Source organism: Schistocerca gregaria, chromosome 4 (genome assembly GCF_023897955.1).
Source record: "Schistocerca gregaria isolate iqSchGreg1 chromosome 4, iqSchGreg1.2, whole genome shotgun sequence".
In the NCBI taxonomy this organism is placed as follows: Eukaryota; Metazoa; Arthropoda; class Insecta; order Orthoptera; family Acrididae; genus Schistocerca; species Schistocerca gregaria.
The window spans coordinates 660187268-660203082 of NC_064923.1; the positions used below are offsets into that span (position 1 = coordinate 660187268).

At 39.3% G+C, this 15815-nt stretch overlaps 1 protein-coding gene across 1 annotated transcript in view; it reads left to right on the plus strand.

Moving 5' to 3' along the window:
* Nucleotides 1-13958, plus strand: part of LOC126266810 (nucleoporin Nup43) — a 210842-nt gene extending 196884 nt beyond the window's left edge. Inside the window, exon 8 of the mRNA XM_049971363.1 lies at nt 13694-13958. Coding sequence (XP_049827320.1) covers nt 13694-13878 — 185 coding nt within the window. The 3' untranslated portion in view covers nt 13879-13958. The remainder of the gene's footprint in view (nt 1-13693) is intronic.
* The last annotated feature ends 1857 nt before the right edge of the window (nt 13959-15815 follow it).

The window sequence follows — 15815 nt, forward strand, 5'->3', positions numbered from 1 at the left end:
ATTCAAAATACTTCATTTCTCCACTTCTTTCTCCCTTTTCCTTTTGTCAGCCTATTGACGTCCTGTTTCTATATATTTGGTGCGATCCTCACACCACTTCCACACATCTCCATTTATTTAATTCTAAAACGCCATTGCTTGCCTCTATGAGCATTACCTTCTTACGCTGTTTTCCTTCAGACAACCTTATTTCTAGCAACATACTACCTTCTGCATAATCTCATGGATTATTCATATTCATACCGTACTTCGTATACTGCAAAGTGTCTCTCTTAGTTGTAGTTTCTAACCCTTTACAATTACATGAAATATTTTAATTTATTTATTTTAGCCATGTTTGCCTCTTATTGTTACTCAGACTTTTGTTTTGCCATTCACTAGGTAGATCCTTACTAAGAATACTTAAAACCTAATAGCATATATACAACATGAAGACATATGTGATTCTTACTTGTTATGATAGACCAGAAGAAGGGAATGAAACTTGAAAAGGAAATAAAGTTTCACCCAGCTGGGACTGCACGGTACGCCAAACCGTGTATCCGCCAAAGGGTGGCAGACTCCCTACAGTAATTAATTACTGTTAATTTTAAATTCCTTTAGATCCACAATATTTCTTAGACCTAGTTCTCTCTTACTCTTTGGATATTCCAAACGATAGGCATTTGCATGAGGTTTACTGACTATTCTAAATGGTCCATGATATACATGCATAAACTTTTTAGTTTCTGCAGAAATTTTCTTTGATTTTTCTCTTGTTTTGACCAGCACTAGCTCACCAATTTTAAAACTAGTGGGGGAAGCCCTTGCATCATGCCTCTCTTCAACCTTAGCACTTTCCTCATTCTCACTGAAAACCAAATTTTCCTGCAAGTATCCTTTATTCTTTATTACTCTAATAGGCAGTTCCCAAGTTTCATTACTACCGCCTATATGACTTCCTATAAAAGACTCTCTTATCACTTTAGAGTCAGGTAAAGTTAAAATTAAGTTGTTCTGATCAAAATTGATCTTTCCCTGGTACTTTGATAAGAAATCAGTACCAATCAACATATCAACACTTAAGCCTAGCACAATCAAACAAGGATGATCTATTACTACGTCATTTATACCAATGGGTATCAAAGCTTCGTGTTGAACTGGTCTAGAGACTTTTCCAGTAGCACCTATAATCTTTAAGCCACTTACTTTCATAACTGTTAACTTCTCTTTATTGGGTATGGTGTCAAAAAATGTTTGTGATAAAGCACTTGCTCCACTGCCACTGTCAAGCAGACAACGCACAGTGACTCCTGATATGTTTACTTTGATAACAGGGTGAGTTATTTTACATTGAACAGGTTGCTCACACACCTCGTCTAATAAATCTCGTTCTATGTTCTTCCAGGTAAAGTAATTCTGATCAGTTGCAATTACATTTACATTTACATCCTGGGGCTCATCATGCTCTATAATCTTAGCTGCTTTCTCTAATCTGTCCACTAACTTTAAATCGAAGCATCTGACGACTTTTTCTACTTTTGTTTGCTGCACATCAGCCAAACTATCCTCTACCTCTGAGCAACTGCGTCCCTGCGCAATATTGCTGTTCATAAGAATGTCGTCACCTTCAACCATTTGTGGCACGTTTACACAGCTACTAGATTCTTTCACCTCGTTACTATTTCTACCCCCTTCATTCATCATTTCCTCCTCTCTAAAGTTTTGCAGTACTGATTCTACTTCTGCTACTTCTACTTCAGCTTTTAGATTGCCATTTTCATCGAAGATGTAAGCTTTTACTTCATCATTATTCCCATCAGACTCAAACCCATTATCTATTTCTTCCCCATTATCTACCTTGAGTTCCTGTTCTTCCTTGACCCATTTTTCTAGTGTATCCAAAATACTATCCACTATTTTGTGAGAGTGGCTTAACACATCACTGGTATTATCTGTACTTATTTCGTCATCCATGTTGTCTGTCTGTGTATGTTGGCTGATTGTCTGTGTTTCCGTTACTGGCTGTGTTACTGTTACCGCCTGGTGAGCGCCAGTTTCCTCATAGACGGGATTTAGTTTCCCACACGCGGCCTGTTGTGTTCATCTGTGACACCACTAGATATAGTAGCATCATGACTCCCTTCTTGTCTTAATGGCATAGTATTTACTTCTCCACTTTCGTCATAGTAGTTGTTACGAAAGCGTGGTGAGTATCTACCCCCTCTTCCTCTGCCACGGCTTTGGTTTCGATAGTTTGTTTTGGTGTGCCTAACTTCCATATTTCTAACGTTCACGTTTCCATTATTTTGTACGTGATTGTTAGAAGATTTGTTATTCTGCTGCACCTGCTCCTCAGCAGCAGCTACTCTTTCCACTCTTTCCAGATATTCAATAAATTTGTCTATATTATCTCTAGGGGCGGAAATGATCCTCTTCTGCCAGTACCACGGCAGCTTACCTTCTAAACCCATAATGATCATATCTGGCTTCATCTTTTCTGTCAAATGTGACAGTCTTGAAACCCACTTCCTAGCGAAATCCTTTACTGATTCACGCCCTGGGAAAAACTTCTTACCACTCCAGAATTCCCTTAACACATCATTTTGTTTGTTATGTGACCAGTATTCGTTGAGAAATGCAGACTTAAATTCAGATAAAGTTTTACATTTGATCATTACATCCGCTGACCATCGCAAAGCATCACCTGACAAATGACTTCTTATAAATGAAATTTTTTCTCTTTCTGACCAAGTGTTGGGGAGAACATCCTCAAAGTCATTCCAAAATTCAAGAGGGTGAATGTACTTATCAGGATCAAAGCGCAAAAACTGTCGACACCCTATAAAAGCGGCGTCAACTGAAGTCACATGCTGTACAGTAGAATGAGTAGAATTAACAGAGGTTACTCTATTTTCTAGGTTAGCAATGTTAGTATTTAATTCCTCTACTTGTGACTCTACTGCTTCTATCCTGGCAGAACATCTTTGTTCCACTGCACCACGAATTTCGGTACAGGTTTCTTTTACTTTCTCAATGTTTTTCTGACAAGTATCTACTTTAATTTGTACCTCTTTAACTTTGTCAGAGCAAAGTTTGGACTCGTTGCTCAATCTTTCGGACAACCTCACTTCCAAAAGTTCATCTGCCTCTTGATAATTTTTTTGAATTTGATCTATTTCACATTTGAAAGTACTATGCATTTTAGTTAACTGTTGCCCTACTTTTACTTGAATGTCATGATGAATAGCATCTATCTTATAATTCAAACTATTCCATTTTGATTGCAGTTCTTCTTTTAGTTCTTTATTACTAACCTCAATTTTATTCTCCAACTTTTTATTACTATTTTCAATTTTAGCCTCAATTTTATTTTGGTTTGATTCGAGTTTGGCAAACAGTATTTGCATCCAATCCGGAGCTTCTACCTTGATACTTTGTATCTCTTGACTTGACTGAGCTGGAGATATATTGAGCTCAGTTTCACTACCTGACAAAGTTAGCAACTCTACTGGCTCCCTTTTGACTTCTATTTCACTTATTGATTGCATCCCTGCACTCTCATTTAAATTAAAGTCATAATTTACTGGTGACAAATTACGTTCTAGTTCAATATTTGAGGGATTAATGGAACCATCCTCATTAAACTCAATTCCTGATCCTGAGGATTCTTGGTCAGAGACCGGTTCCCTTCTGAAATGTACACTACTTTCCATATCTTTTAGTTTGTTAGCAGCAGTTAATAAATATTTTAAAAGTCTTTGACTTAACTTAAATGCTTGATTTCGACGAATGATGTCGTCGCGGTGTACCAGCAATCGTGATGCGACGCGTCGCGACGTATTGAAGGCAGCAGCAGCAGCTGTAGCGTCGAGTACCGCCACAGGAATCGCCTACTGCAATAGCTCCAGGGGGGGGGGGGGGGGCAGCAAGGCACCGTTGACCGCTCGGCGCAGCCGGCAGCTGTCTCGCAGATCAGCGCAGCTCCGCGATGACGCACCGTCTTCCTTTAGTCTCAGCGCCGTCGGCAGCCGCGATCCAGCATCGTCGCCTTCCTCACCATCGTCACTAACCAACGTACAGCGGTAGACACTTATTGTTATACACTACACCCGCCTTTACTGGTAACACTGTTCCCACACTAGTTCAATTCAGTGTCCTGTTATTGCCTACCGAGTTCGTTAATTTATACCAATCGCTTTCACACATCGAGCACTTTTATTTGCTTTTAATTCAGTTTTCCCGGCCGATAAGCACCATATGTGGGGCGGCGAAGAAGTTGTCGAATGAGTTGTTTGAATGTTCATTTCACGTAACAGACTATTGCCGATGCAACATATGTGGGGCGGCGAAGAAGTCGTTGTTTAATGTTGAATGAAAGTTGAACATTGCCACCTTAAATCACGCGAGCCTGGCAACTAATTTGGTGGCCAGTCAGAAAGCGAAGGGAAACTTACTGACCTTAGTTCCCAGTCTGCACGTCCACATTCCTGTACAGCCCAGCTAAACGAAAAATATCCATAGTTCTTCACGGGATTAGGACTGCTTCAATAAAATTTAAAGTTCCAAACAAGATTTTATTATCTTAAAGGCTCACACAAATTACTCGAAACTTCTGAAAATGCTAAAGACATTAAATATTGTTAATTCAGCCAATCGTTTAATAGTTCAGAGGCGACTTCTACAGCAAGTTCCTCCCGAATAGTTCATTACTCTAACTAACGGTGCTCTATTAATAGTTCGCCATAATGTTAAAAAAAAAGATTAATGCTCGCCTTAAAAGTGGAGTTAGTCACCACTTGCCACGCGGAATTATACTTCACACGGACGGCACAATAACAGTTTGTTACCGAAGTCTAAACGATCCAGGACGGTGTACAGTCCTCGCGATTTTCAATGTCCGTTTACATTGCTACTTGTGACTCTACTGCTTCTATCCTGGCAGAACATCTTTGTTCCACTGCACCACGAATTTCGGTACAGGTTTCTTTTACTTTCTCAATGTTTTTCTGACAAGTATCTACTTTAATTTGTACCTCTTTAACTTTGTCAGAGCAAAGTTTGGACTCGTTGCTCAATCTTTCGGACAACCTCACTTCCAAAAGTTCATCTGCCTCTTGATAATTTTTTTGAATTTGATCTATTTCACATTTGAAAGTACTATGCATTTTAGTTAACTGTTGCCCTACTTTTACTTGAATGTCATGATGAATAGCATCTATCTTATAATTCAAACTATTCCATTTTGATTGCAGTTCTTCTTTTAGTTCTTTATTACTAACCTCAATTTTATTCTCCAACTTTTTATTACTATTTTCAATTTTAGCCTCAATTTTATTTTGGTTTGATTCGAGTTTGGCAAACAGTATTTGCATCCAATCCGGAGCTTCTACCTTGATACTTTGTATCTCTTGACTTGACTGAGCTGGAGATATATTGAGCTCAGTTTCACTACCTGACAAAGTTAGCAACTCTACTGGCTCCCTTTTGACTTCTATTTCACTTATTGATTGCATCCCTGCACTCTCATTTAAATTAAAGTCATAATTTACTGGTGACAAATTACGTTCTAGTTCAATATTTGAGGGATTAATGGAACCATCCTCATTAAACTCAATTCCTGATCCTGAGGATTCTTGGTCAGAGACCGGTTCCCTTCTGAAATGTACACTACTTTCCATATCTTTTAGTTTGTTAGCAGCAGTTAATAAATATTTTAAAAGTCTTTGACTTAACTTAAATGCTTGATTTCGACGAATGATGTCGTCGCGGTGTACCAGCAATCGTGATGCGACGCGTCACGACGTATTGAAGGCAGCAGCAGCAGCTGTAGCGTCGAGTACCGCCACAGGAATCGCCTACTGCAATAGCTCCAGGGGGGGGGGGGGGGGGGCAGCAAGGCACCGTTGACCGCTCGGCGCAGCCGGCAGCTGTCTCGCAGATCAGCGCAGCTCCGCGATGACGCACCGTCTTCCTTTAGTCTCAGCGCCGTCGGCAGCCGCGATCCAGCATCGTCGCCTTCCTCACCGCCGTCACTAACCAACGTACAGCGGTAGACACTTATTGTTTATACACTACACCCGCCTTTACTGGTAACACTGTTCCCACACTAGTTCAATTCAGTGTCCTGTTATTGCCTACCGAGTTCGTTAATTTATACCAATCGCTTTCACACATCGAGCACTTTTATTTGCTTTTAATTCAGTTTTCCCGGCCGATAAGCACCATATGTGGGGCGGCGAAGAAGTTGTCGAATGAGTTGTTTGAATGTTTAGCTAGGTTTTATTTTGGTTTGATTCGAGTTTGGCAAACAGTATTTGCATCCAATCCGGAGCTTCTACCTTGATACTTTGTATCTCTTGACTTGACTGAGCTGGAGATATATTGAGCTCAGTTTCACTACCTGACAAAGTTAGCAACTCTACTGGCTCCCTTTTGACTTCTATTTCACTTATTGATTGCATCCCTGCACTCTCATTTAAATTAAAGTCATAATTTACTGGTGACAAATTACGTTCTAGTTCAATATTTGAGGGATTAATGGAACCATCCTCATTAAACTCAATTCCTGATCCTGAGGATTCTTGGTCAGAGACCGGTTCCCTTCTGAAATGTACACTACTTTCCATATCTTTTAGTTTGTTAGCAGCAGTTAATAAATATTTTAAAAGTCTTTGACTTAACTTAAATGCTTGATTTCGACGAATGATGTCGTCGCGGTGTACCAGCAATCGTGATGCGACGCGTCGTGACGTATTGAAGGCAGCAGCAGCAGCTGTAGCGTCGAGTACCGCCACAGGAATCGCCTACTGCAATAGCTCCAGGGGGGGGGGGGGGCAGCAAGGCACCGTTGACCGCTCGGCGCAGCCGGCAGCTGTCTCGCAGATCAGCGCAGCTCCGCGATGACGCACCGTCTTCCTTTAGTCTCAGCGCCGTCGGCAGCCGCGATCCAGCATCGTCGCCTTCCTCACCATCGTCACTAACCAACGTACAGCGGTAGACACTTATTGTTTATACACTACACCCGCCTTTACTGGTAACACTGTTCCCACACTAGTTCAATTTAGTGTCCTGTTATTGCCTACCGAGTTCGTTAATTTATACCAATCGCTTTCACACATCGAGCACTTTTATTTGCTTTTAATTCAGTTTTCCCGGCCGATAAGCACCATATGTGGGGCGGCGAAGAAGGTAATGCTCATAGAGGCAAGCAATGGCGTTTTAGAATTAAATAAATGGAGATGTGTGGAAGTGGTGTGAGGATCGCACCAAATATATAGAAACAGGACGTCAATAGGCTGACAAAAGGAAAAGGGAGGCTTCCTAGCGTCAAGAGGGTGAATGTACTTATCAGGATCAAAGCGGAAAAACTGTCGACACCCTATAAAAGCGGCGTCAACTGAAGTCACATGCTGTACAGTAGAATGACTAGAATTAACAGAGGTTACTCTATTTTCTAGGTTAGCAATGTTAGTATTTAATTCCTCTACTTGTGACTCTACTGCTTCTATCCTGGCAGAACATCTTTGTTCCACTGCACCACGAATTTCGGTACAGGTTTCTTTTACTTTCTCAATGTTTTTCTGACAAGTATCTACTTTAATTTGTACCTCTTTAACTTTGTCAGAGCAAAGGTTGGACTCGTTGCTCAATCTTTCGGACAACCTCACTTCCAAAATTTCATCTGCCTCTTGATAATTTTTTTGAATTTGATCTATTTCACATTTGAAAGTACTATGCATTTTAGTTAACTGTTGCCCTACTTTTACTTGAATGTCATGATGAATAGCATCTATCTTATAATTCAAACTATTCCATTTTGATTGCAGTTCTTCTTTTAGTTCTTTATTACTAACCTCAATTTTATTCTCCAACTTTTTATTACTATTTTCAATTTTAGCCTCAATTTTATTTTGGTTTGATTCGAGTTTGGCAAACAGTATTTGCATCCAATCCGGAGCTTCTACCTTGATACTTTGTATCTCTTGACTTGACTGAGCTGGAGATATATTGAGCTCAGTTTCACTACCTGACAAAGTTAGCAACTCTACTGGCTCCCTTTTGACTTCTATTTCACTTATTGATTGCATCCCTGCACTCTCATTTAAATTAAAGTCTGAGTCTGAGTCTGAATCAGTCTGATGGTAATAATGATGAAGTAAAAGCTTACATCTTCGATGAAAATGGCAATCTAAAAGCTGAAGTAGAAGTAGCAGAAGTAGAATCAGTACTGCAAAACTTTAGAGAGGAGGAAATGATGAATGAAGGGGGTAGAAATAGTAACGAGGTGAAAGAATCTAGTAGCTGTGTAAACGTGCCACAAATGGTTGAAGGTGACGACATTCTTATGAACAGCAATATTGCGCAGGGACGCAGTTGCTCAGAGGTAGAGGATAGTTTGGCTGATGTGCAGCAAACAAAAGTAGAAAAAGTCGTCAGATGCTTCGATTTAAAGTTAGTGGACAGATTAGAGAAAGCAGCTAAGATTATAGAGCATGATGAGCCCCAGGATGTAAATGTAAATGTAATTGCAACTGATCAGAATTACTTTACCTGGAAGAACATAGAACGAGATTTATTAGACGAGGTGTGTGAGCAACCTGTTCAATGTAAAATAACTCACCCTGTTATCAAAGTAAACATATCAGGAGTCACTGTGCGTTGTCTGCTTGACAGTGGCAGTGGAGCAAGTGCTTTATCACAAACATTTTTTGACACCATACCCAATAAAGAGAAGTTAACAGTTATGAAAGTAAGTGGCTTAAAGATTATAGGTGCTACTGGAAAAGTCTCTAGACCAGTTCAACACGAAGCTTTGATACCCATTGGTATAAATGACGTAGTAATAGATCATCCTTGTTTGATTGTGCTAGGCTTAAGTGTTGATATGTTGATTGGTACTGATTTCTTATCAAAGTACCAGGGAAAGATCAATTTTGATCAGAACAACTTAATTTTAACTTTACCTGACTCTAAAGTGATAAGAGAGTCTTTTATAGGAAGTCATATAGGCGGTAGTAATGAAACTTGGGAACTGCCTATTAGAGTAATAAAGAATAAAGGATACTTGCAGGAAAATTTGGTTTTCAGTGAGAATGAGGAAAGTGCTAAGGTTGAAGAGAGACACATCCTAAAGGAAATAGAGGAAAAGGTACAATCAACAAAGCAAATTGCTGACGAACAAAGATACAGAGGTGAGCTAGTGCTGGTCAAAACAAAAGAAAAATCAAAGAAAATTTCTGCAGAAACTAAAAAGTTTATGCATGTATATCATGGACCATTTAGAATAGTAAGTAAACCTCACGCAAATGCCTATCGTTTGGAATATCCAAAGAGTAAGAGAGAACTAGGTCTAAGAAATATTGTGGATCTAAAGGAATTTAAAATTAACAGTAATTAATTACTGTAGGGAGTCTGCCACTCTTTGGCGGATACACGGTTTGGCGTACCGTGCAGTCCCAGCTGGGTGAAACTTTATTTCCTTTTCAAGTTTCATTCCCTTCTTCTGGTCTATCATAACAGGTAAGAATCACATATGTCTTCATGTTGTATATATGCTATTAGGTTTTAAGTATTCTTAGTAAGGATCTACCTAGTGAATGGCAAAACAAAAGTCTGAGTACCAATAAGAGGCAAACATGGCTAAAATAAATAAATTAAAATATTTCATGTAATTGTAAAGGGTTAGAAACTACAACTAAGAGAGACACTTTGCAGTATACGAAGTACGGTATGAATATGAATAATCCATGAGATTATGCAGAAGGTAGTATGTTGCTAGAAATAAGGTTGTCTGAAGGAAAACAGCGTAAGAAGGTAATGCTCATAGAGGCAAGCAATGGCGTTTTAGAATTAAATAAATGGAGATGTGTGGAAGTGGTGTGAGGATCGCACCAAATATATAGAAACAGGACGTCAATAGGCTGACAAAAGGAAAAGGGAGAAAGATGTGGAGAAATGAAGTATTTTGAATCTGGAAGAAAAGGGAGAAAATGAATATGCTGCTGAGGAGCAGGTGCAGCAGAACAGATGCTCTCTTGGCGGTACGCGCCGGAGCTATATAAAAAGAGCGGCAGAGGCAGTAGTAAGCTCACTCCGCATTAGACCAACGCCTAGTCCACGCGAGCTTAACGTCCGATCGCGCCTCGCCTCGGGTGACGTCATAGCGGGCTGTGACATGCGCGTACTTAGCAATGTAAACGGACATTGAAAATCGCGAGGACTGTACACCGTCCTGGATCGTTTAGACTTCGGTAACAAACTGTTATTGTGCCGTCCGTGTGAAGTATAATTCCGCGTGGCAAGTGGTGACTAACTCCACTTTTAAGGCGAGCATTAATCTTTTTTTTTTTTTAACATTATTGCGAACTATTAATAGAGCACGGTTAGTTAGAGTAATGAACTATTCGGGAGGAACTTGCTGTAGAAGTCGCCTCTGAACTATTAAACGATTGGCTGAATTAACAATATTTAATGTCTTTAGCATTTTCAGAAGTTTCGAGTAATTTGTGTGAGCCTTTAAGATAATAAAATCTTGTTTGGAACTTTAAATTTTATTGAAGCAGCCCTAATCCCGTGAAGAACTATGGATATTTTTCGTTTAGCTGGGCTGTACAGGAATGTGGCCGTGCAGACTGGGAACTAAGGTCAGTAAGTTTCCCTTCGCTTTCTGACTGGCCACCAAATTAGTTGCCAGGCTCGCGTGATTTAAGGTGGCAATGTTCAACTTTCATTCAACATTAAACAACGACTTCTTCGCCGTCCCACATATGTTGCATCGGCAATAGTCTGTTACGTGAAATGAACATTCAAACAACTCATTCGACAACTTCTTCGCCGCCCCACAAAAGGACTTGGAAGTGCAGTTGAACAGTGTTGACAGTGTCTTGCAAGGTCTGATGAACATCATCAACAGCAAAACAAGGCTAATGGAATGTAGTCAAATTAAATCAGGTGATGCTGAGGGAACTGGATAAGGAAAAGAGACACTTAAAGTAGCAGATGAGTTTGCTATTTGTGCAGCAGAATAACTGCTGATTGTTGAAGTAGAGAGGATATAAAATGTAGACTGGTAATTCCAAGAAAAGTGTTTCTGAAGAGGAGAAATTTGTTAACATTGGATGTAGACTTACATGTTAGGAATTCTTTTGTGAAGGTATTTGTCTAGAGTGTAGCTGTGTATGGAAGTGAAACATGGAAGACAAACAGTTTAGACAGTAAGACAATAGAAGGTTTTGAAATGTGATGCTGCAGAAGAATGTTTAAAATTAACTGGGCAATCATGTAATTAATGTGGAGATATTGAGCAGATTTGGGGAGAAAAGTAGTTTAGGGCACAACCTGAATAGAAGAAGGGATCAATTGATAGACATCAAGGTATCACCAATTTAGTATTTGGAGGGGGGGGGGGGGGGGGGGCGGATGTAAAAATTGTTAAGGGAGACCAAGAGGTGCATAGTATTCAATTCAGTACACAACAACCAGTTTCTCCAAATTTTCATCAGTTAGGCTTAATCAGACATTGTGTGCATAGAAAATGACCTGTTTATGTCGGAAGTGTCTGGTGCATACTTCAGTGGATAAATTTCGGACAAAGTCAGATCAAATTGAAAGTCTTTTACATTTTTGCCGCAGTATATTTTTTGTTATCTCCATAAACTCAAAATCGAGATTTGATATGATGACTTTGTTCATTGTATCCTAGGCTGCAACACTGACTTTTCAATACAATGCATGAAAAGATTTTTCACTATCTTCAATAATTGTCAAAGATTCCACAAGTTACCTGTCACTTCCAACTTTGTTACGGCCACAGGCAAATGTGCAAAATTAAATCTGATGTAGATCAGATCTGGCTTCTTGAGTGCCACTTCTGCAAGCTACTTTAGTGGCTTTGAAAGTGTCTATGAGCCAGAATTAGAAAGAGAAAAAAACACCGATCAAGGGAGCAGTAAAACTTAGATTTTCAATAGTATCAAGGAAACAGATATGAACTTCAATAAATGTACAGTAATTTATGGTCTGTTAGCAACAAAATTTCATCAGAATTATCACAGTGAAAGATGATGGCATTTATCCTAATGCCTCGTCTGATTAAAATAGGTTGTGACAAAGATAAATCTGGCTGTAGATATGTAACTGCAGCAACATGGACAGGTGCTTCCAAGGATACCTTCAATAGGGGAAAAAGAGTCAGCATACAGATGACTGACTTAATGCTGTCAGAGTTTGTTTTTTGTGCATCTGTTTACCTTGTTTGTGGAGGATATCAACGCAGTCACACTGTTTTATTTTAGAAGTACTGTTTCAGCTACACTATATAGCACATGTACTAATTGTGTAACGTGGTTTAGGTTAGGATAACATATTTTAATTGTTTTTCTTCATCCATATATGGGGCAGCATAACTTAACAAGAATAGGTCCTGTTTTTATTTAAACTTATTGGCATGGGGTATATTGACTTCTGCCTTCATCTACTGAGCCAAACTGAGACCCTTGAGGGGCAGAAAATGATATAATGTGCATTATAAATGCGTAAATCGGTGGTCATTAAACCTTTCTTACTCTAGAGCCTATACTGGTATTGGGGGGGAGGCACCTCTGGCTGCTCATGTACCAATCTTATTATTACACAGTAATGTACATAAATAACTATGTTATCAGCCTCAATAGACTAGCTATAGTAAGGGTGCAGTAAGTTGCCAGCCGCCTCCACAACTGGCCGTCAAAAGTCGGCACCATCCAGAATGCTTGGTATTGACTGTGTCAAATAGCTGCCACCCCCAGTGCCCCAATGTTGTCCCAAGTGATTACTTAATGTTTTGAATGTAATTTTATTTATGCTCATTGTTTTGTATTACAACAGCCTTAATTTAATTTCATTTTCCTTGTTACAAATAAGCATCACATTTGGAGATGACCATCTCTATAATGATCACTCATGAGTCAATGTTACTTCGGTCTGAAGTTTATACCATAGCAACTGATTGGCGTGTGTTCCACATGCCTGTGAGTTCTCAGTAGTGGTAGATAAACAGTCAAACATTTCCACTCTCACATCCTCTAACCCTGCAGGTTCTGTGCTACTTACACCTCTGGCCTGAGGTAAGTGGCCATCTTTACTTAGCTCATGGCAAAATTCACCATCAGTTAAAATGAAGCACATCCTAAAATGTTACTGCCTCTGTAACTATTTTTATTTGTTATTGAGTGAGAAAACTACTCTCATAACAAGCTATTAATGTATGTTCATGTTTTTGGATTCAGTTGCTAGTTGCTATATGCATATTATTATAAAATACAGCTGAGAACCATGGGCTTAATGAATATTCATTCGGGCTGTGTGCGCCCAGTAGTTTGATGACCACTGGTCTAAATTTATGCAGTTATATCATAGAAATCTTTAAAATAGACATTACTCCCCAAAGAGCAAATTATTTCAAATGTATGTGTGGAAATCCAGTCTCTAGTTATGGTACACAACAATGAAATGAATATATTCGCTTGGTAATTTGTAATACTTGTCAGAAATTCTCAGGTATTCCTCTCCACCCCCTCTCAAGTTTGAGTAGGTCGACCCCACCTCTCTTCCTCCTCCCCCCTCCTCCTCCTCTTCCCCCTGTTGACAATTTTATTTTATTTTCATTTATAGCTCCTTACCTAATGTTAAATCAAAATGACATGAATGTTGTATTTTCATTTTTCTCCCCCAGATACGACTGCGGAAGAAAGCCCATGGGTTAGTGGTGCAGTAGCAAAGCAAAGAATTCAGATATATGCACTGATGCCACAGCTGCATAAACCAATCAACTCCCTTGATGTGAGCAAGGCAAATGTTATATTTGGTTGTGACAATGAGGCCGTGTACATAAGTAAGAATACAAGTGTGTATCAGTAAATTAACAATTATTTATTAAAATGTTGATTTGTACTCAAATATTTGTATTTTACAAGCACATTAAAAATACTTTGTCATTAGTTGCTGGGTTTTCATTAGGTGCAGTCTTCTATCTTGAATGGAATACTTGTTTGCAATAATTGTCAGCACACTTTATAATATTATATACTGATACTACAAGTGTTCACATCTTTTCCATGACAATCTTGCAAACTGTGGTTAGTTGGGATAGGAGATTGACAGGATGATTCAGAGGTGTCAAGCTTGTGTGTGTGTGTGTGTGTGTGTGTGTGTGTGTGTGTGTGTGTGTGTGTGTTTTCATCTTTCCTTTTCCTTCCCTCTTTCCTGACGAAGCAGCCGCTGGCTGCGAAAGCTCATAATTTTGTGTGTGTGTCTGTTTGTGTGTATTTTATTGTGCCTGTCTACCGGCGCTTTCCAGCCTGGTAAGTCTTGGATTCTTTGTTTTTAATAAATTACAACTAAATTTTATTTGCTTGAGGTGTGTTTAAACTTGTATGGTACCATGCCCTTCTCAAAGGTTATCGTCTCTTCTTTCATGCCGTGTCGATGCACTGGTCCCTGAAATGAAAAAACTTTCTAATGGTTTCAATGACAAGAGAAGCAGTGCAAAACTGGATTGTGAACTTTCTTTTCGCTTATTACAATTGACGTACTTGAAACATTCAGCTGATCCTCTTCTCTGGATATGCGAGTGCGTTGATCTCCACAACTTGCTCTCTGAAGAGATAATGCTGGTTAGAGGGATTAAAAAAACTCTCTCTCTCTCTCTCTCTCTCTCTCTCTCTCTCTCTCTCTCTCTGCTCGTGAAATAACTAGGTACTCTAATAATACTTTAAGTTCAGTTCTGGTATATTTCCATTTCCACAAATCTCACATAAATTCTTGCAAGTCAACTGCTTCATTAACTGTCAGACACAATTAAGTAAAAACAATTAAGTTAATTTACAATGTGGTGAGTTTAATAACCACCAGAAATTCAAAGACAGTTCTTGCTTCTAGCAAGTCTAACACATGAATTAAGAGTCTCTAGTCAAATTATATTACACTTGTTCATAACCGTTACAACCATTACACCGTCAAGGAATAACACATGCTTTTTCCTTGTACATCAAATACAGCTTTCATGGTGTGAACGTCAAACACTTGTTTGCGCCGATCGACCTCCATGATTGTAGTATTCTCCCGATACATGTACATCCTGCACACACAAAAACTGGTGGCATGGTAGACACATCTCCACTCTGCCACACTCGTACTTAAAATATAGAGTGTTAGAGATGGTGGAAGACCGAGTGTCTCTAGAATTTACCCCGAAATTCTCGAGGCACTACAACTTAAAACTAAATGTGTAGTAGCTCAGTGGCCACTGATTCAGTAATTCTTTTACGTCAGTATGCAGCCATTTTATTCGCCAGTTCTGGCCAGTACATCACCAACTTTACTGACCTTTACTCTGTAAAGCGTGAGATATTTATGTTCCTCATCTCTGTATCCTGCTTTCATCTTCGCTGTCATCATTCATATCCTTAAATGTATGTTACACTTCACTTTCTGTAAACACCTGTACAAATCTGTATAGAGAAGGTTAACATTATCATTTTATGTAGGTATTACTTACAGTCTCTTGTAGATTTCCTTCGTTCAACACAGATTATTGTGGGTGACTGTTTACTTGTGCCTTACAGATTGCCTGCTCGACTCAGGTGGCCAATGTCCAGAGTGTTCTTGGAAGTTCACTTCCTGACATGATTGAAGGAGGGCCCTAATGTATCAGAAGGAGGATGTTCTTGGGACTCCAATACACAATCAAAAAAAGTTTTGCAACATCCCAGTTCCCAGAACTCCTGAAGATAGACGTTGACTGTGGATATTGTATCACAGACACAGTCCCTTTGACTGTTCAGAGATGTCAGTAA